Source organism: Protomyctophum bolini (genome assembly GCF_963924005.1).
Source record: "Protomyctophum bolini genome assembly, chromosome: 19".
In the NCBI taxonomy this organism is placed as follows: Eukaryota; Metazoa; Chordata; class Actinopteri; order Myctophiformes; family Myctophidae; genus Protomyctophum; species Protomyctophum bolini.
In genome coordinates, this window is record NC_137880.1 from 13,291,361 (window position 1) to 13,317,842 (window position 26,482).

The 26,482-nt window shown below is 41.9% G+C and overlaps 1 protein-coding gene across 2 annotated transcripts in view; it reads left to right on the forward strand.

Annotated features, from left to right (window-relative positions):
• LOC308334137 (MAM domain-containing glycosylphosphatidylinositol anchor protein 2) overlaps positions 1-26,482 on the forward strand; it is a 298,760-nt gene that overhangs the window by 232,649 nt on the left and 39,629 nt on the right. For both annotated transcript variants that reach the window (XM_080790725.1, XM_080790724.1), the window contains exons 11-12: positions 12,857-13,005; positions 21,232-21,409. In XM_080790725.1, the coding sequence (XP_080646851.1) occupies positions 12,857-13,005; positions 21,232-21,409 (327 nt within the window). The remainder of the gene's footprint in view (positions 1-12,856; positions 13,006-21,231; positions 21,410-26,482) is intronic.

The window sequence follows — 26,482 nt, forward strand, 5'->3', positions numbered from 1 at the left end:
GTAGATGGAGGGAGGATGGCATTGAACAGCTTCAGTTAGGGTACCTCTCTGCTGCTGCAGTAGATGGAGGGAGGATGGCATTGAACAGCTTCAGGTAGGGTACCTCTCTGCTGCTGCTGTAGATGAAGGGAGGATGGCATTGAACAGCTTCAGGTAGGGTACCTCTCTGCTGCTGCTGTAGATGAAGGGAGGATGGCATTGAACAGCTTTATCTGCGTCTCAAAGAGACGTGGTTTGACAGGATGATGGATGGCTGGTAATGACTGACATTACATGGTCTCTCGACTCGCTCTGAGCAGAGCACAATATGAATTACGTCATCAGAGATCTGCTGGACTCTGGAGAGTGTCTGTCACCAGTGGTGGGAATAAAAAGTACTTTTTTTAACTCTGGCATTGGTATTGGCTAGGTGGCAGCAAAGTGTAGCTAACCTTTGCCAGCCCATCCAGTGATTTTCCATCATGTTCACACTTCACAGCCTGTTGAGCAGCCCCCATTCCACCATTGTAAATGGTAAATGGAACGTTTATATAGTGCCTTTACATTTATATAGCGCGCTTTGCTTAGATTGTGCATTACACTCACACACACATTCATACACCGATGGCAGTGGAAACCATGCAAGGCACCAACCAGCACATCAGCAACAATTTGGGGATCAGAACATATTCATACATAGCAGTGAAATACATTTTAAGTAAAAGTTTCAATATTGCAATATAGTAATACATATAACAATACTGTTACAAGTAAAAGTCTGAAATTCAAGTACAAACTTATTGGCTCCAAAAGTACTCATTATGCAGAATGTTAGTTATCAAATTAAGTTATAATAATCTTTTAAAAATAGCAGATACATTTGAAACATGTGGGACATTATAATTGCCGTGCCGTGTTTTTCCCTAGCTTTCTCTCCCTTCAGTCCAAGGCAACAAAAACCTTAGCGATAACAAAGCATACAACGATGCTCGCGTCTCCTGCTGTTCAGATAGCCAGACAGAGTGCACAGTGCTATACATACATATCTGAAATAACACAAATAAGAGGATAATCCAGTATGTTGTGTCTGCCCCACAACAAAGAGTCTTTGGGGAATGTGCAGAGAATGAGCCCATGCAATGTCTGGAAGGAATGGAAAGAATGACAACATCCCACACAAATAAGGATGTTTTTATTTGTGCTGTAGCAGTGTGGAGTTGTGCTAATGTTTACTACCTTGACCACTACTTTGCCGCAGGACATTAGTCTCTCGCCACAGGGTGTAATGGAGCGAGCCAATCAGGACTGCAGGGCATGTTGTTTTCAGCTTTAGGGAACTAACTGATTGAGCCAGATTTTGTTAATACGTTTTGTGAAATAAGCAACCAAACATGCCCAAAATAATTAAGCTACTAGGCCACATGAAAATAGCCGATCTACAAGCTTGCACAGTATCTGCTATTTTCATAAGAATCTTGGGAACAATGTGAAATAAATAGAACACCAATCTCTCACAAAAAAAAATATATATATATAAAAAATCAGTCCACAGACAAATAGGCCTATACATACAGTTGAATTTGGGAGGTCATGAAAATGTTTGAGAGCCTAAATAACTACCCTTTAGAAACAAGCCCACAAAACCGCATCCCGCAGCTACAAATATTTAGAAGCAACTTTATGGAAAGACAAGCTAATAATATGAAAACATGACAACGCTGGTGGTTGAAATCTAAAGAGGGTGCAGCTGACTAAAGCTATTAAAGGCGGGAAAAATAAATGGGACAATTTTCTATCTCTAAACCTTTACTTTTCAGCCATTATTGCATCTGGTTGCCTGTGTAATAGACCTTTTTTTCTTCATGGCAGTTGTATAGCAGGTGAACACAGGAATAATGGATTAAATTAATTAGGTTTCTGTCCCATTTAGCATTAGCCTTTCCACAGTGAGCCATGCACAATAGCAGCACCCTGACTCTGTTTGACCTGAGTGGAATGGGAACCTTAATTAGTATCATTGGGTAATTATTTCATGTCCAAACGGTACCACTATTCCTTTCATAAATCCAGTTCCTCGTTTGGCATTTACAGTCAGTGTTTTTGAGGGGGGCTAGACCCCCCCTCAGACAGCGAGTTGGGACATAGGGGGAGCCATGCATGGTCAGAGCTGAGGTGCCCTCTGCATTTTTTCTTCCTCGATCGCCTCTTGTTAATGGATATAATAACATCAGAATTCGGTAAGAAATCGGCTACTCCGGAATTATGCTTTTTGGACTAATGCACAGATACAGATCCTTTAAACGAAAAGAGATTGGGGCTCCTGCCAATCGTAGGCAGTTCTTCTGCTCTAAAATAGTCAATAGACCTTTTTCACAGCAGCCATTTTGGGTAAACACAGATTTTACCAATGATACTAATCAAGGTTGTGTTACATTCAGGCCAGAGGCCAGCATGCTTCTATTAGTTGTGCATGTTGTTGGCTCACTTAAAAATTGGCTCCTCCATACGCTAATTGGAACAGAGCCTTACGGTAATTAGTATCACTGGTAACACCTGTGTTTACCCTGTAATTTGATATCTATATGGCTGCTGTGAATTTAGCCATTCTGCACTGAAGGGCCACCCCATTCCATCTAAATTGAAATGGTCCTCACTGATGCTCATTTAAGATGGCTCCATTTACTCTACTCTACTCTACTCTACTCACTCTTTAGCCTGCCCCAGCCTATGTAATTTCTGGTCTAGAGGGGCGGGCAGTGGCCAAAACAGGCAGTGGATCCTATTGGTTCACTGATCTGAGTGCCCGCCCCGCCCCCCTCCTCCCCTCCCTGGTAAAAAACCAAACCAAATTTGGAGTGGCGCACCTCTGTTATTGTCTATGTCCCTCAACATTATTTCTAATGGTTTGAGCCTCAATAACCACTCTGATATAACCAGTCCTTGGCATTTCTTTCTGGACTTTGAAAGCAGTTTTAGCTGCAGTACCACAATGTCCTGAGGTGGTGGGGGTGCTGATATGCAGATTATTTAATATTTGAGTCATTGTAATACTGACGGTCAGGGACAAATTAGCCATTGGGCCAGTGGGGCCCTGGCCCAGGGGCCCTTGACTATCAGGGGCCCTTTGGGGAAATTGGACCGTGAGGTACTAGGTTTGACGCCCTGAAAAGGGCTCCTGGGGCCCTTCATTGGCTGTTGATTTTGTTAAATTTAGGTTAAAAAGATGATAAAAACACGGAAAAACAAGAAAATGTCGCGCGCACGTGAGCTATGGGGGCCCTGGAAATATTACTGGCCCAGGGGCCCTCATGGGGGTTAATCCGTCCCTACTGACGCTAGACAGTGTTGTTTTCGTCGACTAAAACTAAGACGAAAAATGTTCGTCGACTACCTTTTTCCACTGACGAAAACTAAATGGAAACTAAATGAAAACTATCTATGATGACTAAAACTAAGACTAAATATACTGACAATTTCGTCAACAAATAAAAACTAGACTAAAATGTTAGGTAGGGACTAGTGGACAACAGATCCAGTATAAGTCATTTTACACTTGGTTGCATGCTGGAAATAGCTGATCTACAAGCTCACAACGAGCGTTGTGACCTTGTAGATCGGCTATTTTCAGCAAGTGTAAAAACACTCATTACGACGGCATCAAGACCCGCCAAAATACATTTTAGTCGCCTAAATCACCTGTAGATTTAGTCGACTAAAATCGTATGACATTTAGTCTACTAAAACTAGACTAACACTAAGACAGTCCAGGTGACTAAAATGTGACTAAAACTAAATTAAGTTTCAGTCCAAAGACTGTGACTAAACTAAAATTGAAATTTGCTGCCAAAAACAACACTGACGCTAGATAAAACCAGGCTTGTTTCCATTCCATGCCAGCTTGGAAAATCAACAATGGTGGACATTGTAAACAAAGTGGAAATGCAAATTTGAAACTGAAGACTGAAGACGAGGAATTATACAAAGTAGGGTGACATTGATGACATCATGATGAGGCCAAAATCAGTTGAGCTGTTCCTGAGAGCAATTCCCATTAAAACACTAATATGATATGAAAGCCTGATTGTTCAAAATTGGTTATTTGTGGGGATACAAAACACATATGGGAGCCCCAAAAACACAAAATAAATTGAAAAATAATTGTATGTTATAGGTCTGTACACAATACCAGATCTGTACACAAGATGAGTTAAATAAGTTTGCTTTAAAATAATATATATTCAAAGATGTGTGCCACATTTTCATGATTTTTCTAAAATAGATCTACAAGCTCGTAGAACAGCACTCTGTGCCGCTCTATAAGCTTGTAGATCTGCTATTTTTCAACAGCTAAAGTGTTTTTTTGTATCAGTCCTGATACAAAAAACATTATTTTCACAAGAAATGGCTTAACACAGCTACACCATGCAGGATCAAAACATTGGCATGTGGCCTGTATACTGCATACAGTATACAGTAGTGTGTGCAAGGGCAGATAAGGGCCTATATACACATGCAGTACAGAAAAAAAGCTTTTACACCAAAGTGCATCTCAGTGTTTAACACTACTCTAATAAACATTCAGCATGAAGCTGCTGTGCAGAGATACAATAAAACATCAACCAAGTTCATTAATTTCACATGACCACTTCAGAATTAGCATGCATGCATGCCCCTCATAGATACCGCTACAACACTTCTGCTATTGTTAGAACTCAGAGACAGCTCTTTATATCTGAACAGGACGCAATAGTGTATTACAGATGTTCTGCCTGTTCCTGGAATGCAATGTGACACATTTCCATTTGAAATGCATAAAAAAAAAACACCCACGGAAACTATTACATTTACAAGAACGTGACATGCTGTGCAGAAGGAGTGTGTGTGTGTGTGTGTGTGTGTGTGTGTGTGTGTGTGTGTGTGTGTGTGTGTGTGTGTGTGTGTGTGTGTGTGTGTGTGTGTGTGTGTGTGTGTGTGTGTGTGCAGTAGCTGAAGGCTGTATGTGACTGTGTTCACTTGCATTCACATATCGTCTCTCGGGTGGAAACCTCATATGCCCAGTCTTATACTTTTGAGGATTCAAAATTCAATAGCATCAAAAGTAGCAGCTCTGCAAGCCTCAAAACACATCAAGCTTATGGATCTGCTACTGTTGATGCTGTCGTGTGGCGCTGTCGTCGTGTGGTCAAGTAGGGAAATTAATTCACGAAAAAAACCCACAAATGGTTAAAATAAGGAGATAAAGGTTTTCTGCTCGCCACGACAGCGTCGATATGGAAAGTTGCTGTCCGTTTTGATGTCCTCACAGGTGTAGTAAGTAATACAAATGTGTGTGTGTGTGTGTGTGTGTGTGTGTGTGTGTGTGTGTGTGTGTGTGTGTGTGTGTGTGTGTGTGTGTGTGTGTGTGTGTGTATGATGCCGCTGGAGGCTGCAGTGTGTCACTTGCGTTCACATGCAAGGAGGTAGAGTTGTTTTCCCTGCCTGCTGCTGTAGAAGGCTGTTATTCTGCTGGGGGTTCTGCTCTCTCTCTCTCTCTCTCTCTCTCACTCTCTCTCTCTCTCTCTCCCTCTCTCCGTTCTACATCAGACGTGACTTTTTACATGATTTTAATATTCAACACGTCACCTCGCAGGAAGGAGTGTGTCACTGAAATGAAACGGTGTGAGACATACGCTGTGTGTTTGTGTGTGTGTGTGTGTGTGTGTGTGTGTGTGTGACTGTGTGTGTGTGCGCAACTACTGTTCAAAGTCTCACAAACACACCAAGACATGGAAGTGAATATACATGTTCCCCTCATTTCTAAAATGAAAATGCTACTATATGTAATGCTTGTCTCTCTCCGGAGCAGTGTTGATTTGTTTTGATTTTAGTTTCAGTAATATCTCGCTTGAATAATTTTTCTTTCGTTTTAGTCACATTTTAGTCACCTGGATTGTTTGCGTTTGTCTCGTTTTTGTCAACTAAATTTACAGTTGATTTAGTCGTCTAAAATGTACGATATTTTGCCGGGTCTTGATGCTATCATAATGACTGCGACGTGTTGGTTGCATGCTGAAAATAGCAGATCTACAAGCTCACAAGTATAAAACAACTTATACTGGATCTCTTAGCTAGCCCCTTCCTAGCATTTTAGTCTAGTTTTTATTTGTTGTTTAGTGTTAGTTTTAGTCATTTTAGTCATCATAGCATTTTTTCGTCAGTGAAAAATGGTAGTCGACGGAAAAAAGAATTGTGCTAGTTTTAGTCGACAAAATCAACACTGGAATATACTGTACAATATGTTCCCCTCATTTCCAAAATGAAAATGCTACAATGTGTAATGCTTGTCTCTCTCCAGAGGGAGGGTGTTTAATGGCAACCGTGTCCGAGCTACAATAAAGATGGCAGTGAGTCTCCGTCTAGTGTCCAATAGTGTGTTCAAATTCTTGTCACGCTGACTGACCGAGTACCCAGGTGAAAACTTTAATTGGCCTATTTGGAGAAGAAATAAATGTGCCGGAGATTAGCTGGACGGACAGACGGACATGGGGCCTGGTTACCTTTTAAGAACAATTTGGAACAGCTGCACTTAAGATCCATTTCCACAGAAGCCACTTTGCTAATGGATCATAAGGACAACACAATATGTTAAAACATCTTTTCATAAGGGTGTTATTAGATCCCCCCCCCCCCCCCCCCCTCACATACACACACACACACCGTTTTTCTCTAGCCAAATGATTTTATCCAGTTGATGAATGAGGGTCCCTCTTCGGCAGATTAGAATATTGTTTTTTAAACAGCTCTATCCATGTAAATGCCCTGCGATCTGCAGCCCGCTGTCCAAACAAATGCAATGCATCATTAACCTGATTTATTGTGTAAAACTCAGAACAAAAGGGTTGCTGATTTTGACTTATTATCACGGACGATTATTAGAATTGATCAAACCAGCTCGAGGTGGAATGAAACGACTAATCATGATTTCCTCCCTATAAAGCAACGGTTCCCGAAATAATGACAATTGTACTAGGACACCCCCCCCCCCCCCCCCCACAATCTGACAAGCATCTGGAATTTTTGTTTGATTCGGTTCCACAGATAAATATTGTGAAACTAGCCGAACTAAAAGCTCTCCACGAGGCGTTGTGAGCTTGTAGATCGGCTATTTTCACAATGTTTGCCTCTTTCTTCCGAAATATTTGACAATTTGGTATTCAAAAAGGTCTTAGAAGTCATTCACTTGTAACTTTACAAATGTTCAGTTACCCTGTATACACGTATACTGTATGTTGGTTTGTTTACTGTTTAGGGAGAAAACAATAGGCCAATCATCAGAAGACTATACAACTGTAAAGGAACCTAGTGGATTTTTGGAAATGATTATTACATCTGGTGTCAGTGAACTTATACACATTGTACATACAGTATACATTCATGAGGCAGCTACAGTAGGTCAGATATCACTGCCTATGAAATGTAATTTATTTTCTGTAAATGGAAGTTTGTCTCCCAGACTTTATATCTCAGAGACGTACGTACGTGTGTAGCGCACACTACTGTATTACTACTATAATACAAGGGTGAATCGTCCCCTCAAGTATACGTAGTATCATTTTGACAAATAGACATTGTGGGGCCATTCCCTGGTAGCACAAGCTATAGTACGACATTCTTGTAAATGCATTAGTTTCCTTAGGTGTGATATGCATTTCAAATGGAAATGTGTCACATTGCATTCCCAGGAAAAGGCAGAACGTTTCGTAATAATGCGTTGGCGCTGCGAAGCATATAACTCAGGCTTCGGGGGTAGAAATGGCACAAGAAAGAAGGTAAAAAGAGGCATTTTGTGTGTGTGTGTGTGTGTGTGTGTGTGTGTGTGTGTGTGTGTGTGTGTGTGTGTGTGTGTGTGTGTGTGTGTGTGTGTGTGTGTGTGTGTGTGTGTGTGTGTGTGTGTGTGTGTGTGTGTGTGTTGTGTACTATAGTCCACACGTGAAGACGTGCGCACGTGTAGACGGCAGTGAACCATAGTCCATAGTGGTCCCTTGCGTTGAGTATCTTGAAGACCAGGCCCATTGCAAGTGGCTGTACTCTGTCCTCTACCGTGTGCCATCCCACCCCTAACATAATGAGCAGGCATTCCTTCAAATCAACACTGGAGGAGGAGTTAGACAGTCCTAGGAATACTTTTTGCATGTCCTGGAAAACTAACCATTGTATGACAAGTACAAGGTAATATCCATATGTGGCCGGGTGGGGGAGGCGTGCGGTGTGGACAAGTATTGTGGGTGTGTCTCCGGCGTCTACGTCAATGTCATTGACTCACCGTGTATTCACCTGTAGCGGTTTGTGTCTTTGTTGTGTCCTTAGCTCATATATCTAGATAGTCCAGTCATACGTAAGTATTTTGTATGACAATCGGGGTTCATGAAATGTCGCTGTTATTGGTATCCAGCTGTGTATTCACTGTTTTCCATTTCCATGTCTTGCGCAGATGGTGATCACCAGTGGTCATGACTGGCTGCTTTATCCTTCTAAGTTAACTTAATCATGAGTGAGAGGTTCAGATGGTTAGGGGGGGAGGAGGGGAGTTGCACCACTCGGTTCACACGGGTGTGATTTTATATTCTACATTACCAATTAATACTAGGTATGTGGTCCATCTAATATGTACCTGGTTACACATACAACATAATGCAGGCCCACTGTAGCCTGCAGTGCAGTATGTAGTACACTGGAGACATGGCAGCCATTAGAACCAGACATGTCCCATTTGAACCGCACTGACCTTAACACACTGTCGTCAGGTAGTCTTTTTGTCCTCCCGGGTCAAATCAAGTACAGTACGTGTTGAACACTCCTGAGCCCAAGGGGGCTGTCGGTTCGCTCCTCTCTCTGGGGAGTGTTGAAAGTGTCTGGGAGAATACCAGCTTGTTCTAAGTCATCAGTGACATGAACTGGCCTGACAGCTCCGCTGTGCAAATTGCCAGGCAGGGAAGACACCGTCAGCCCAGCTGTGGGTTATTATCGTTAGTACATCTCTCCACTTATAATTATGTCAAACTGTCGTAATGCCTGACTTTGGACTTGCTGAAAATAGCCGATCTGCAAGCTCACAATGTGAAAATGACTTATCTTTTAGTCCTACGGGTCTCTCCTCCCTAACATTTTAGTCTAGTTTTTATTTGTTGAACAAATTGCCAATATATTTGGCCTCAGTTTTAGTCATCATAGCTTAGTTTTTATTTTATTCTTGTCAGTGTAAAAAGGTAGTCGAGAAAAATATGTCATCATTTTGTCAGTGAAATCAACACTACTCCCAACCACTTGCAAAACACATTGATCAGCTCAGCAAAGCTGCCCAAGGCTGATTTAAATGGTTTGGAGTCTCTTCTACTGGGAGTGCACATGCAAATATTTTATGCTGATCAGTCTAGTCACGACCAAGACTAGCTGCACGCAAACAGTTGGACAGACATATTCTAACTTTGTGTTTAGCTTTTTTTAGTTTTTAGTTTTTTTGTAAATTAACCGCCTACTTCATAGTACTACGTCACACAAAAGCATCAAATGTTGCAGATCCACAAGCTCGAAACTCATTTTTGAGCTTGTATATCTGCTACTTTTCCTGTTTTTGAATTAGAATCCTAAAAAGTAACATTTGCGATTGCCACCCGACAGAGACGATATAAGTACTATACGTTTTGTATAGTATGTTAAATACTTATATATATGCCAATACTACTTAAACTCAAGCACACATTTGAATGCAGGACTATTAACACATGTGTTTTCTGTATCGTGTGCATTACTACTTTTACTTTACTGTAATTAAAAAAAAACTTCTCCAAGGAGTCTGCTCACCCAGCTCCTTATCCAAACTCTCAGTCTGCAATCAGGCGATGCAACCAACCAAATTATAACAGCGCCCAAATGCCAGGTTCGTAATAGATGCTTTGAAAAGGGTCCGTGTCCTTGACACAGCCTGGATGCAGATCCAACCCAAGCTGCTTTAGGGTGTCAGAAATCTGGCTGTTATCCAGGGCAAACATTTTTTCATTTCTTGATCCATGGGGCTGAATAGCGTTATTTCTCTCCCTCTCTCTCTCAGGAGGCAGAATGTGAATGTTGTGATTGGACTCTCTTGGCCTCTAGCTTCCATGTACCCAGATGGACAAAGCAGTGGCTTTTTGGCAGAGCTATGATTGTGCCACGACAATCTGAGGACTTCGAATGTCCTTGTGTCTCCAGCAGGAACTTGATGAATACAGGCCAATCGAGGCCAGTCCTTTTGACTGGCTGTTCACTATAGTGTAGGAATGAAAGTGATTCATAAGTCTGGGTTGAAAAAAATATTGAACAGGAACAACTTAAACAAGCCGTGATCTTTTTAGTTGTGCCGTCGGCGGTGGCTGTGATGATAATGTCATTGTTGTTGGCACATTGCAGGATGAACCCTAGTACTGATTTTGGTGTACCCCGTTTGTGTTTCTTATAGGCCAGAATGCCTGTGTGGCAGCACAGCCTCTAGGGGTTGCTAGTGGGGGCTTTTTAACTGGTTATTGTAGTTTTAGGGAGGAAAGGATATCGTTGTCGTCAGGCAGAAACCTCCTAATCTCAATGTTCTAACTTTTTTGTTGTCTTCTTTGATAAATTTACCCTACTACTTGATCATACTACAGCATCACACAAAAGCAATAAAGTAGCAGATCTACAAAATGTGTCACTTCGCGCCACATGTTTAGCTTGTACATCTCCTACTTTTGCCATTTTTGAGTGGTGCAACCACTCCAAGGAACAGCAATGTCTGTGTTAACCTATGTGACTTGTCCGTGTTAACCTATGTGACTATGTATGTGTGTGACTGAGTACCAGTAGGGGCAAAAGTGGCACTGTTTTGCCAGAAACAGAGAGAGAGAGAGAGATAGTGCTGCACTGTTGCCTGGTAATGAGAGAGAGAGAGAGAGAGAGAGACCCCGGCAGGGGTAGAGAGGAGAGGGGAGTTGCACCACTCAGTTCACACAGGTGTGATTTTTTAATTTGAATCCAGCTGAATAGTAACAGTTTTGGACATATGAGGTTTCAGGAGTCATACACAACTTAATTAATTCACAGTGTGCTTCTTGAGGCACCAGTTCTCAAAAAACGAACAAAAAGATAAACAGCTTGTTGACAGTTGATTTGTAATTAGATGCATCTCTGAATATTTTAATCACAAATAACATTAGCATCTGTTTGTTTTTTGTTTTTTTAATCAAACTCTTACTTTCACACACACAGTACACCAAACTGAAAACATGTCGATCGCACAGCGACCTAGGCCACGTATTTTGAAAGGGTCGCACTCCTAACGACCTTCCCGTCATCTCGAGCGTCTGGTGTATAAAACTCTGCTTTGCAGTAATTATAACAGCGTAAGCGCCAAGATTCACAAGAGATGCTTTGAAAGAGGCTTGTGTCGTGTCCTTGACTCCAATTAAAATCACCCTGGTTTCAAATCCAACTCCAAGCAAAAGCCTGACAACCCAAGTCCCATAAATTTGAAATGTATAACATCATCGGAAGTCTTGAGTTGTGGTGGTGCATGCTTGCTCATGTGAAATCCAATGACATCTATAGTTTGCTTATTTCTATTATATAACTTTTTTTACTTAATTGCGTCAAATGTATTTTATTGTCCGTCGGGTGGAAACCTCATACAGTATGTCCAAAACTGTTACTTTTCAGGATTCAATATAAGGGAACAAAAGTATAGCAAAAGTAGCTGATCACGTCACGTTTCGTGCTTGTAGATCTTACTACTTTTGTTGCTTTTGTGTGACGCTTTAGTATGATCAAGTACTGTAGTAGCACATTACTTTACCATGAGTTATGATATGGTGACTGGTGATAGAATCATTGGAAGGTTTCTATACCCGACAGCAACACTATTGTTGTTCTATTGTATTGTGGAAAACACGTATGTCCCACGAACGTTTCACTTCTTGTCCTTGTATGAGTGAGACAAAAACAAGAAATGATCACATAGTGATATTTGTCAGGCGAAACTGGTTTCTTTATTTAGTAACGAACGCTCCTCTCAACCGGCCGGTCTCAATCATAACATTACGTTACATAACATTGCGTGTCTTTTCCAGATTTCTGTTACCTGTTCATCTGTTTCCTGGTCATGTGACCTGAGCAACCAATACATGACAGCAGCGTGTGTGGCAGCCAATCATGGGACTAGGTCCTCAGTATGACTCATGTATGACTAGGTCTTCTACATTTCATGAGCTTTCACTAGTCAGGTTTCACCTGACAAAAAACCCTCTTGGTTGTAGGGCATCCAGTGGACTGTCCACGCAGACTTTTTCCTTTATAGTTCAGTGTATACTCAACGCATATCGTTGCTGTCAGGTAGTGGTGGGAAAAGTACTCGCATTTCTTATATTTCTTTCAAAAGTATCAATACTGCAATGTATGTAATTACTGGAGTACAAGTACAAAAGTATAGTATCAAAATGTACGTAAAGTACCAAAAGTAGAAAGTACTCAGTATGCAGATTGTATATGCGCTATATAAATAGAGCAGAGGTTAATAAAACCCATTTCTGTCAGACGCATGATTCGATCAAGGGTTAATAATAAAATAAAATAATAATAAAATAAAATGATCCTATTTAAACTATTTGATCAACGTTTGCCTGTTATCTCTCCCATGGCACCAACATCAATACAGCATAGAATCGTGTACAAAATCTCATCCAACGACGACAAAATATTCAAAATCTTGAGGCTACATTTCATCAAACGGTGGTCCGTGGCCGAGTAAATAGACCTCGGCATGAAAAGGGTTGGAAACCACTGCATTGAATCATTTGTTCTAAATGTCTTTTTAAATGTGGTGCTCTGTTCCCAGGTAAGGCCTACGCCCCAGAGTTCTACTACGACACCTACAGCCCCCTGTGGCAGAACAGACCCCGGGTCTACGGCTTCAAGCTGCAGTGGACCCAGATGAACCCTGCCGCCGTCGACCGCATCGTGGCCTACAGGCTGGGCATTAGACAGGTAGGACACTGTCTGTCTGTCTGTCTGTCTGTCTGTCTGTCTGTCTGTCTGTCTGCCTGTCTGTCTGTCTTTTTTTTTCTGATTTCGTCAACCAAAACTATGATGAAAAATGTTGACTCAACAAGACTAAATTAAACTAAGACTAAAATATATTGATGATTTTGTGAACGAATACAAGTAACTAGACTGTTAGGGAGGGACTGGTGAGAGGAGATCCAGTAGGCTGCGAAAATTGGTTGTTGAAAATAGCAGATCTACAAGCTCACAATGTAGTTTTCAATGTAGCCGAGATACAGAACATGATAATCAACAGACATTAACATACAGACGGCAACGTCAAAATACATGAATCAGACGACAGAAATGACTTGAAAAATATGCAGTGAGCAAAAAAATAAATAAACAGACCAAAATGTAATAATTAAATACCGGTAAAGCAGTTGAAATCCTGAACAAAAGTGGAAGTGATCTGAGGTTTAAGGACTTCTGGAGCTCATTCCAAGCAGAGGGGGCACTGACAGAGAACGCTGCCTTGCCTAGTTCTGTTCGAGCGAAAGGAACCGTGAGCATCATCAAGTCACTTGAGCGTGACTGGTAGGTACCCCCTAGTATGATCAGTACTTGATCAGAACCCCTATTCTGATCTAACACATATATACTGTATATATAGAACAAATATAAGGGCGGAGCATTCCTGAGATGGCTTTAAAAATAAACAGATGGCAATGCTTATCCCGCCTCCCAGGAGACAGAGGATAAGCCTGCGTTCCCATAGAGCAGTGCTACTCAACCTGCGGCCCGTGGGCCTCATGCGACACCCGCTTAATTTAGTTCATTAGTTATTTTCATTGTTTTTAACAAGGTTGTAGGTATTATTCCAAGAGTGATATTGCCTGATGAGTATTAACCACTTACTTATTTATCCACCTGTGATAACCTGTTAATTATATGTTCTCTTCACATTTTGTGAACGAAGCCTCATTTTGTAACTTCATCATTAATCACAATGTTTTTGTTCATTGAGGTTTGGCCTTTGGAAAAAGCCACATTGGAAATGTGGCTTTTTCGGTGTTTCCTTAATTTTTAGACTAGTCTTGTAGTTGGACTGCCATAGAGCCCCCTGCCATAGTGTACAGTGATGGGTACCAGAATGGTAGAATGGTACACATTATCGAGGCACTTTAGATTGATGGAGTAGCTGTCTGTGTGTTGCTCTGTCCCGGCTTTAAGTTCTAACTTTCATTGCAGTACTAGTCCATACAACATACCCGGGGGAGATGCACGTGCCTTGCACACCCAAACTATTATGCTGACTTTGGGGACTTTTTGGAGAGAAGTGCTGCTCATTTGATCCTTCGTACGCTACAGACATGATATAGTCTCCGTCCGGGCGAAACCTCATCTGTCCAAAACTATGTATTCAAATTCAAAAGTAGCTAAAGTAGCAGCTCTACAAGCTCAAAACATGGTGGATGCTACAGATTTTCCTGAGCTAAATAAAAACAATACACTCATATTTCTACTGTTATGTCTGCTTTTCTCAATGAGTACCGTATGTACTGTGCTTCATGGTAAGCATGCTGAGTGAGAGTAGTCTACAAACTGTACAATGCAGTACTATGTAGTCATTGTAGTGTATGTAGTCCATAGCCATTGAGTACATAGAGTATATGTCGTTGCTGTCTGGGACAAATCTCTCATCTGCACATTCTAACCTTTTGAGTTCTTTTTTGTGTTTTTGTTTTCCGTAAATTATCGCCACACTTGATCATACTACAGCGTCACACCAAAGCATCAAAAGTAACAGATCCGCAAGCTAGAATCGTGGCGCGAAGCGACGTGTTTCGAGCTTGTAGATCTGCTGCTTTTGCTGCATGTTGTAGTAGAATTTGAATCCTGAAAAGTAACAGTTTTGGAACATATCAGGATACCACCGGACAGCGACGGTATATGTATTGTCATAGACTGTAAGTCTATACAGTCTTCTCCATCCTCTCCATTTGTTTTTACTTTTCTATTCGAAGATTGTTGTGCAGTGTGCAGCGATCCATTGGTTGTCGCAACCTCTACTTTCTGTCTATTTGCTTTTTTGTGTTTTTTGTTTTGTCCACCCCCCTCCCCTCCCCTCCCCCCTTTTTTGTATTTTTTTGGTCTTGTTTTATTTTTGTGCGGGGTGCCGGTAGGGAATGAATCTGACTCCCAAACAATCTGCCGGGGGCAGTCAGCTGAGCCAAGCTGCAGGTCCCCATTTTTTAATATTCTCTTTTCTTTCTTTCATCGAATCATTTCTGTTCCCGGCCAATGGTTCATTCATGTGGAGAACAGCAGCAGGCACAGCTACAGTAGCTCCTATATATTTGTACCTGTTACTTCAAGTGTTGACAGCCAGCCAGGCGGCAAAGAACCATGGCAGTCTCTGTTTCTGCATCTTTACGTCTGTCTGTCTGTCTGTCTGTCTGTCTGTCTGTCTGTCTGTCTGTCTGTCTGTCTGTCTGTCTGTCTGTCTGTCTGTCTGTCTGTCTGTCTGTCTGTCCTTTCTGTTGCCCAGTTTGGAAAAACAAAAATAATAAAAACTATGTGAAATTAAAAAAAACAGCTTATCTGTCCCCATTCATTCGTCTCAGTACAGTGAATTGGTAAGCCTTAGTAAGACAGCTCCTTGTGTTTCCCCGTAATTAATATAATTCCATATTTGTTTCACACGGCGCTCCTCAAGGAATTGAGGTTTTGGCGAAAAACGCTCTCTCTAAACTAAGTCTTGTTTTAGTTTGTTTTCTTTCCTGTCAGGCGTCACCCCGGTGTGTGTTCGGTAATAAATGATGTTGCGTCGCATGCAATTTATCCTCCGTGGGAAAACCGCTAGAGCGTGCCGTGCTGTGCTGGCACGCCGTGCCAGGCTTTGGCTGCCTGGACGGAGGCGCTTCTTGCCAGTGAATATACTTTATCTAGCGTTCCCCATTTCAAAGCCACGCTCTTTCTTTTCCCCCCCCCGTTTCACAGATTAAGACTGCAACAGCTTCCAAAGTGGTCCCCGCGGTAATTTCAGCAATCGCGTTAACGTTTTAATCCCCCCCACCCCACCAACACACTTTTTATGTTGTTGTTTATGAACATCTCCACCTCTTCTATTTTTTCTTTGAGAAAAGCAACGTTTGCAAGAATGCTTTTTTTCTCTTCCCTATAAACACTTCCAATTGACTTGATCGACTGTCAACCTCTTTAACCATTTGGTTCTCAAGTGTGGTAATGAACGGAGTGAGAGTGAGATGAGAAGACGAGAGAGAGAGAGAGAGGGTATAATTGAGCACTGGTGATGAAAAAGTTTGAGAAGTTAGGTAGAATATTGAGAAAGAGAAGAAATAAGAGCAAAAATAGAGGGAGAGGTGAGTGGGAGGGGAGGATTCAATCCTAAATAAATACATTTGGAGCTCTATCCGTGGACTGACTGAGAAACAGACAGTGTTGCAGTAATGAAAGCACACACGCATGCACGCACGCACGCAGACACACACAGCTCTCAATCTATTTTTAGAGCCGGCACCAAACGGCTCGTCCATAACCGCTCTCTCCCGACCGAGGGGAGGATCATTATGGTTTTTCCCTCGCGGCCTCAGAATGAATGAGTGCCGAGACAACTACACAAGGACTGCACAGACGACTGCTATGTGTAGAGTCTGCCACTGCACATCCCCAAAGCCCAGGAACGGAAGGCGTCATCTGGCCGTCATGTCCGTTCACCAAAATATACAGCATTTGATAGCTTTCATCTTTTTATTTTAGAATGTCCATTTCTGAGAAGCAATGTATGCTTTGATTATTTACATCAGGACAAATTTGCGCGACGGTAAAGAAGAAACAGAAGGACTCATCTCGCTTTGTCCTTTGTGTATGACGGAAGCGTTTGAAAATTGCAGGAGGCAACAACGCTCTAGAAACTATAGTGTGTGGATGTTCTTTCTCTTCCTAGATGGAAAGACAGACAGCACAATGATGGAAGGTTGGGGGATTCCATTGAGTAAATGATGGACTGATTGTGATTGATGTCTGCTGTATGTTGCTGTTCGTTGTTTGTTGTTTCATTTCTTTGCATTGTTGTTGTTGTTACCCGCACTGGCCGCACAGCACTTTGGTTGACCTGATCATGATAAATGTGCTCTTTAATTTATTTTCTATTCAAGTACATTTTGAATGCCGGTACTTTTATTTGTAACAGCATATTTCTACATTGTGGTATTTGGTACTGTACTTTTACTTTGTGGTATTTGGTACTGTACTGTGAGTTCATCTTCCACCACTGTTCTCTCTGTGGTAACTAGTCACCCCGATGGATGTCACCCCCTTAATTCCATCCGCTGCCTTTTGTACTAATGGAAAAGTACAGTACATCACTTCCTTTCTTCTCCCTCCTCCTACTCCTCTTCCTCTTCGCTTTTCTTCTTCCCGCCATTGATGTGCCACTCACTGTGTGTGTGTGTGTGTGTGTGTGTGTGTGTGTGTGTGTGTGTGTGTGTGTGTGTGTGTGTGTGTGTGTGTGTGTGTGTGTGTGTGTGTCTGTCGTCAGAACGGAGGAAGATCAATGGGAAGGCAGACTAATTACATGCAGGCAATCTGGATCAGGATTCTGTCACTTTGATTATTCCCCTTCACACACACACACACACACACATTCTCTCTCTCTCTGAGCACCGCGCTGGTTTTCAAAGTTTGCCATAAAACCCTCGTCATGAACTGTTGCCGCAATCAAGTGAAACATGTGATATGACTGAGTCTCTGTAGGGAGTGAAACATGTGATATGACTGAGTCTCTGTAGGGAGTGAAACATGTGATATGACTGAGTCTCTGTAGGGAGTGAAACATGTGATATGACTGAGTCTCTGTAGGGAGTGAAACATGTGATATGACTGAGTCTCTGTAGGTGAAACATGTGATATGACTGAGTCTCTGTATGGAGTGAAACATGTTATATGACTGAGTCTCTGTATGGAGTGAAACATGTTATATGACTGAGTCTCCTGTAGGAATGAACTTCATCCATTCAGACTGGACAGACTATGCGTACCTTTAAATCCTGGAAAACATCTGTGTCATTTTAGATAGAGTTGCTGACGGGGAAGAAAGGTCTTGGGCACTATATTGCGCCAACCGTTACCACTTATCCCTAAACGTACGTGGTCTAAGTAGTTTATGCATTTCAATTTCATTTCATCTGCAACCTCATATCTTCCGATACGGAAAGAAAATGTGGAATTATCGGCTTTGAACGAGATGAGATTGGCATTTGAGATCTCTGTCTTTCTCCTTTGCGGTAGAACGCACGCACGCTCGCACCACATAGGCTACGATTATTATTTTTTTGCAGAGCCCATACCATGTAATTCTTTCCAATTAACCTGCCTTGAAAGGCCTTTTGTTGGTCCAGAGAGAGGAGCACAGGGGATTTGAAAGCATCGGCAGAGACAAGCAAATCATGTGCAATTATCTAGTGTCGTGTAGGAAGGCGTCTCCGTTTATCCCTGAACTACTGCAGCTGTAATGGCAACAATTGTGCCTTAATTGTGGAGCATCCACATTTTCCATGTAATGACTTAATTGGTACTGTCCTCGCACCTATACACTACCGACCACTTTTAATGCCTTTCCTTTTCACTCTCACTCTATCTTCCACTCTCTCTCTCCCTTCCACTCTCTCTCTCTCCCTCTCTCTCTCCCTCCCTCTCTCTCTCTCTCTCTCTCTCTCTCTCTCTCTCTCTCTCTCTCTCTCTCTCTCTCTCTCTCTCTGGCCCCTTTTCCACTAAAAGATCTTTGGTTCTAGAACTGGATCCGTTATAGATTCGTGGAACCTCGGTACTTCCACGGAACCGGCAGGCTTTTGTCTCTCTCTCTTTTTATTTTTATTTTTTTTAGTCACGAGCCAATTTTTAGGGTTCTGAACCAATTCATTTTCGGTGGAGACACTCTGAACTGGTTCAATATTAGAGAACCGAACAGGTTCAACCGCGGTGGAAAAGGGTATCTCTCTCTCTCTCTCTCTTTTTCTCTCTCTCTCTCTCTCTCTCTCTCTCTCTCTCTCTCTCTCTCTCTCTCAGTGGTTCTCAAACTTGTTTCTGTGTCAAGGACCCCAAAATGTATAATTATGCGTTAGGCTGCCAAACCACATCTGAAAAGATATTTTGTGCCAGGGACCTCCCAGAAGCAAAGATGTTGAGTTAAAAATGTTTGCCTTCTTTGGGACAAGTACAATAGCGCCCTCGGGAATTCAGTTGTTTAAAAAAAGGTTACTTTGTATCACAAGACAATTTGAAGAGCAGTTTTATGCTTAGACATATTTGTTCCTCATCTATATACACACACACACAAGACAAGATAATATTATCTTCTGAGTTCAAGATAGTTCAGTCTTTTAATGACGGTATACTGAGACATCATAGCACTTACTGTAATTACGCCACCTCACCACCAAATACCTTTTGAATGGAGTCATTACTATTATTTGAAGTGGAGACAATGTTTTTTTGTAATGGTAGCCTTTGAATTGCAGACGCTATTATCCAAAAAAAAAAATCAGTCCTAGGCTATGTAACCCATTTTTCACCCGGTGCCAATTGCCTGAGCTGTAATCCTAGGCGCTAGTCTCCCTCTGCCAACCTGGGAAGGGCCCCGAACTGAGCTCATGCATGCTTCCTTCAATGTTTCCCAATTTGGAAACGAATTCTATTCCCTATAAACACATACATGATACTGATACTGAACAGATAAAGTTTCTACCCGGCATCCCTGTCATTATGGGCAAAAAAAACTGCTTTGAGAAAGATTTTCACACATTTTTAAAAAATAGGGCAAAATATCTACAAGCTCAGAATGTGTCACATAGGTACAGTAGATCGCTTGTAGATATGCTATTTCCGCTATGATGAATGCCTTGAGATTTTGACACATGTTTTTTTCAGTGGTGCAACCACTCCTACAACCAGCAATGTCCGTGTACCTACCTACCTGTTTGTATCAGTGGTCATGAGCACTAGTGGTGTGCGCATGCGTGAAATTGGAACACAGGGTAATGCTGCGTGCGTGCATTTATTAATACCAGTAGGGGGTGCCAGAAACAGAGAGAGGGGTAGTGCTGTGAGAGAGAGAGAGAGAGAGAGAGAGAGAGAGAGAGAGAGAGAGAGAGAGAGAGAGAGAGAGAGAGAGAGAGAGAGGAGTTGCACCACTCGGTTCACACAGGTGTGATTTTTTAAACTACAGTCTGAAGTGGCTCTACTGCAGGGGTCTTTATCGTTTTTCAGGCCAAGGACGGTAAGGATCCCTTAGCTGGGAGAGAGATGAGATGAAGCAGGGACCCCCACTTGTATAAAATTGTGTTGCAGATTAAAACTGTTCATAGATTTCATAGACTTGTTTGACAGCACTATCATCAGTGTATGTTGGATTCATGTTGTAACTGTAATGCGTATTTTTAAGTTTAATTACCTTTTTGCTCTTGCTACACAAATCCTTTTTACCAAAAAATAGCCAGTCAACAAGCTCACAACGTTGTGAGCTTGCTAAAGTTCATCCCAGAAAAGGGATAGTAGGGTTCAAGTGGTTCCTATCACACACAGCACTTAAGTTACTAGTTACTTTGTAGATTTTAATTATTAGAAATTTTCATAATGAGTACTTTTTTTTACTTTTAGTACTTTAACTCATTGCCTTTGACATCTTTGACGTCCTATTTCCCAATGGCGCTCGTTGCCTTTGGCGTGTTTTTGGGTATGTTATTATTAATCCAGAATAGGCTGTTTTATATTTACCGTACCTTAGCTTATACGTCGCTAGGCAATGCTTGCTTCTGCTGTGGTCGCTCGATGAAATGTTTCCCCTCTGTCCACAATCACATTTCTACTACAATATTGATACTTTTACTCACGTAAAAAAATAATTGTCCTTTTTCCACCACTGCCCACCCAGCAGCCTTTTTAACCCATTAAGACATAGACCATATTCTATGAAATGTCATGACAGTTTTCTGAAAAACCTATGTTTCTATGTCAGTGGTGCCCCAACTATTTCATGTCAAGGACCGTCAAAATATGTATTCGGCCACGGACCCCGATCAGAACATATGTTGTTCCAGGGACACCCCAGAAGCAAAGATATGAGTTAAATTGTTTAATAGCTATCGGGTGACACAGATGAGTCCTACACAGGTTAAACATTTGTCTGTTCCTTTCCCAACCACGCAGACGGGCCAACAGCGCTGGTGGGAGCAGGAGATCCCCGTGGAGGGGAGCATCGACAAGGGAGAGCTCATCACACACAACCTGACGGAGCTCATCAAACCCGAGTCCTACGAGGTGCGCCTCACGCCCATCACGCGCTTCGGAGAGGGAGACTCCACCATCCGCATCGTCACGTACAGTGGTGAGTGTATATACGGCATCCATCCATCCATCTTCAACCGCTTATCCGTAGCCGGGTCGCGGGGGCAACAGCTCCACCGGGAGATCTTAATTATGGGGGATATTTTTAATTTTTTTTATTTTATTTTTAAAAAGCCAAATCAGTTTTAAATGTATAAGGATACACACTGTACATAAGGTATTCCTTATGCATAATTTTTTTATAGGGTTATGCTGCAGCATACATACTGTCACTTTCTGAGGCGTATGTGCAACAGAAACGAGTCGTTATTTCAATGCGTTAGTGTGGAAATAATCAGTAAAAAGGTGTTGGTTGCTGCCACCCACCCAACCCCCCATTACACAGTACACAGCTGGGCAGAGGGGCCGGTCAACGGCAGGGGGTATAATGTCCGGGTCGGAGGGCTATTTAGGCTTGGAGTGGGCAAAACTCCAAAGGGCTAATGGCTGTTAATGCCCATGTATTTCAGACTGGAGGACTATGGGGATTGCCAGTGCCATTATGGGTAATCGGAGACCTGAATGTGGAGTGATGCTGAGCATATATGCAGCATTGTGGCACTGACACGTGCATTGCCCCAATTAGACACGTATTTTACTTTGGTTAAGTTTGCGCTGGATTTCAGATGCTCCTCCTCATACATACACGTCTCCGTCACAAAATCTGAGCGCTCATTCTCCACATTAAAACGAATGAAAAAAACGATGTGAGTATCACAAAGGGGACAGCACGGACTGAGCGGACTATGACCATGTTATCAATTTAAAGTGATTAGGTGAAGATGAACATTGTGCATGACTCGACGGCTCATCAAGTACCCTTGGTGGGTACTAGGCTACTTGGTGAACTGAGACAGCCATGCCAATTCACCTGTTAATTAATAGGAGAGGCTTTGCTCATTAGTGGAGGCAGGTAGCGGTATGACATGATCACTGCAGGGGTGCTGAACTGTGTGTGTGTGTGTGTGTGTGTGTGTGTGTGTGTGTGTGTGTGTGTGTGTGTGTGTGTGTGTGTGTGTGTGTGTGTGTGTGTGTGTGTGTGTGTGTGTGTGTGTGTGTGTGTGTGTGTGTGTGTGTGTGTGTGTGTGTGTGTGTGTGTGTGTGTGTGTGTGTGTGTGTGTGTGTGTGTGTACACTTGCACACTTGCACAATTTGTGCCGTGCAACTTGTGCAAGTACACACTGTACTGACTGTAGTGTCATTTTGTTTCTCGTTTGTCCATTGTACGTGTATCTAATAAATCATTAAATACCTATAATTAGATATCCAAAGTGGTCTAAATAGCGTTTAGTTCACTTACAGCTTTGTGTCCTGTGAACCCTCCTGCTGTGCAGTGCATGGGTGTTGTTTTGCCTTGATTTCTCAAATGATTTCAATGCATGGGAATTAGGGACGTTACAGTACTGTACTAGCCCTGCAGTTCACCTTGGTTTTAGGCATTTTGCAAACGTCTGTGTCCGCGAGTATATGCGCGTGTGCACAGGGGTGTGTGCACGCGCCGTGTGTCAAAAAGTCTTACATGGGGGATTATGGGATTCGAGACATTTTGTGGCACTTCTGTTCTCAACCAGGGGATTTGTGATGTTGGGGCGCTTTTCTTGTGACTCTGACCATTACAAATGGTCCTTGAAGCCACTAGTCTTGGAACAGTGACAGTGACCCCAGAAGGGGCCATGTACACACTTGGAGGCTGTATTTGTCCCTCACAAGCACAGTAGTGCAGGAACAGTACAATGTTGAGGTACTTTTAATTTACTGCAGTAGTTTCACTTCTGTACTTTTACTTCCACTACATTTCAGGTGCAAATATTAAACTTTTACTCCGCTACAATGATTTGAATACTTTAGTTACCAGATTTTGATTGTTATTACAAAACACACATTAACCACTTTGGCCCTCTACACATTTCAGCCATTTGACAAAATATTTGTATAAATTGTATGCATTTGAAAACTTGTGAAATGGGACATTCTGCATAAGTACTTTTACTTTTGGTACTTTAAGTACATGTTGATGCCAATACCTTTGCACTTTTACTTAAGTACATTTTGAATTCTGGACTTTTACCTGTAAAAGAGTATTTCTATATTGCATTATTGATACTTTTACTTGAGTAAAACATCACTACTAGTACCTTTTCCTCTAGTGTGTGGGAAAGGAAGCTCTCCTGGGATTTGAGGCCAAATAGTAAGTAATTTTGCAGCACGCAGTGCTAATTAATGGCCCAGCAGATGGGTCATTGGTTTAAAAAGCCGCTTTGAGCCTGCAGATCTGCTGCTTTTGATGCTTCTGTGTGACACTGTAGTATGATGGAGATAGGCGATAGCTAGTCTTACATCCGGATCGATATATTTCCCAGTCCTACAATCCCAGCCACCAGAGGCATGCAGGGATGACAGCAGCTGCAAAGTGTCATTGGTGATTGATCCGTGACCAAATCAGAGATTATTTCCCCCTGATGTCAGCAGTCATATAATGACAAAGAGCACTGATAGAGATATAGCATGCATGGTATGCATACGGAGGGACGCGTCAATGTGAATTTATTAAACATAATTTGAGTTTGAAATCAGAGGGTGCTGTCTTCCTTGTTGCATTCATGCTGAAATATCTTCTTGGGCTTTGTTTGATCAGAAATGTTCCCTATAGCAGCTGTTCTCTTGACCGGATTACATAATGGTGAGCTGTAAAGTTGAATTGGATTCAGTATAGTAGCATTTACTTAATCCATCTATGAATTATGATTTGTGGTTTTTGTTTGTACTGGAGTTAAACTATGTTAGCATATAGTTTCTGTGACAATCAGATGTCAGTCATTTGGATACAAAGTACAGTGTCACTGATATAATTTCCCCCAGCTTTGGCGCAAACATGGGGATGTATTAATTCTACTACTACTAGTATGCCTACTATTTATGCATTTTAAACATTGAGTACTTTTACTTTGGTACTGTAAGTACCAAAGTATTGATGCCAATACGTTTGTTTTTTACATATGTTTTTTAACGCAGGACTTCTACTTTTACTCAAGTAAAACGTGTGAGAAAATATTTCCATCATGCATGAAGCTTAGCAGCAGAGCGGTGAACGAATTACTTACCTCATGTGTGTGTGTTTGCAGAGACAAACTGACGTGACTGGGACTGTTTTCCATCTCTCTGACTCGCTCTGGCTGCCTGTGCCGTGGTTGTAAATTATTCAGCTTCTCGGCAGCTCATCTGGGATTAGAGGGAGTCAGAGATGCAAGTTCTGTTTTCTTTTATTTTTTGTGACATTTTGTCATATTTGCTGCGCTTCACACAGCCTGTTTGAGTTGCAGTGAACTGGATTGAATTACAGATAAGATATCGTGAGCACTTCATTTCAGTATTCACGGCCATCTATTGATTCCCAAACAGTGGGTCGGGACCTGTGTTTTGGTTGCTGACCAGTATTTTTTATGGGTCGATCTCAACGAGTAAAAAACTACTTTTAATAAATTAAAAACAATTCCAACGTTTTTCTAAAGTATTTCATGAATAAAAAATAAATTAATCATATCATTTCCATAAAAAGAAAAATAATCATAATTTTGAGAAGTAGTGAAAATAGCAGACCCACATGCTACTACATGTCGCTTCGCGCCAAGGTCATAAATCTGCTTATTGCCATACACGGATACCATACATAATTTATACTGTAGTGTATACGCCTCTATTTCTATGCCTCATACAGCATACATACATTATGCAAACCTCGGCAGCCCATGGTGTCAACTTTTATATTGTTTGTTGAACTTTGTTATATTTTTAACCGGTTTTGAAATAGTGTTACCCTACTAGGCCTATATTCTGTGCTTTTTCCTCAAACTTCAACCTGTAGCTTTGTTTCATCGCTACTGCCGCATCCTTGCTGCCTACCTAAATACCTATACCTACTGTACCTAGAACACTCATTCTGATAGATTAGTCCTCTGATTAGCCGAGCGAGCTACAGCGAGCTAGCTGGTCGCTGTGCCGAACGTTGCAAAGTTCGCTTGCGCCGTCCGAAGTATCTACCGATAGGCACAGAATTGTAAATGATGTTTTGGGCTGGGGCCAGACACATGAATGAGCGAAAACGTTTTTGACCAATGGGCTCGACTCACACGTTTGCACACAGGGTCAGGCCCCACTCATCAAACTCTCCCAAAAGGGAGTATATGCGCACTTGCGCAGGGTGAGCAACTCCATACAAGTGGATGGGTGGGAATTTCCTTTTCCCTGTCTATTATTTTTTAACTCTATGCTATACCTATACTTACCTACTATCTAGCTACTAGCTACCTACAGACTACTACCTATACCTATACCTATACCCGAATCCATGGAGCGGTGCCCTGCAGGCCAGCTGTATGCAATGCTGCTGTGTCAAGCTGCGCTTAATGTGACACCACAGCAATGACTGCGCCCAGGGCAGCCTATGCAGATTTGTAGCAAAGGGAACAATGTATGTTGAGATGGAAAGTGAAGAGAGCCAACCACACACTGGGCTAATTACCACTGCAGGGCTACTTGCTCTGTTCTCTCATCCATGTCAGCCTGACAGAGACTATAGTTGTTGGTAGAAGTACTCTGATTTTATTTTTTACTTTGGTAAATTGTCTCTGTTGGATGGAAAACGCATAGGCCTATGTCCAAAAACGTACTTCTCATGCAGGACTCCAATTCAACAATAGCAAAAGTAGCGCGTCTGCAACTCGAAGAGCATGGCTTTCGAATGTATGGATCTGCTACTTTTGATACTTTTGTGTGACTCTCCGTAGTATGATCAAGTAGTACATTAATTAATACAAAATAAGTTAGAATATGCAGATGAAGGTTTCTGTCCGACAACAATGAAATAATATAAATTGCTTTCCCAAGGTTGGCAAAGGGAGAGGGGAGGATTACATTAGAAGATAATTGACACTGTGATTGACATGCACTGACAAATGGATTACAAAATCATGGGATTAAAAAAAGACTTGCATTAAAAATGTTACTTGAGCTTTGTGCTTATACAGTGTCCGCCCTGAGATTGTGGGAGGTAAGGGTTCAATCCCCAGCTAAATCA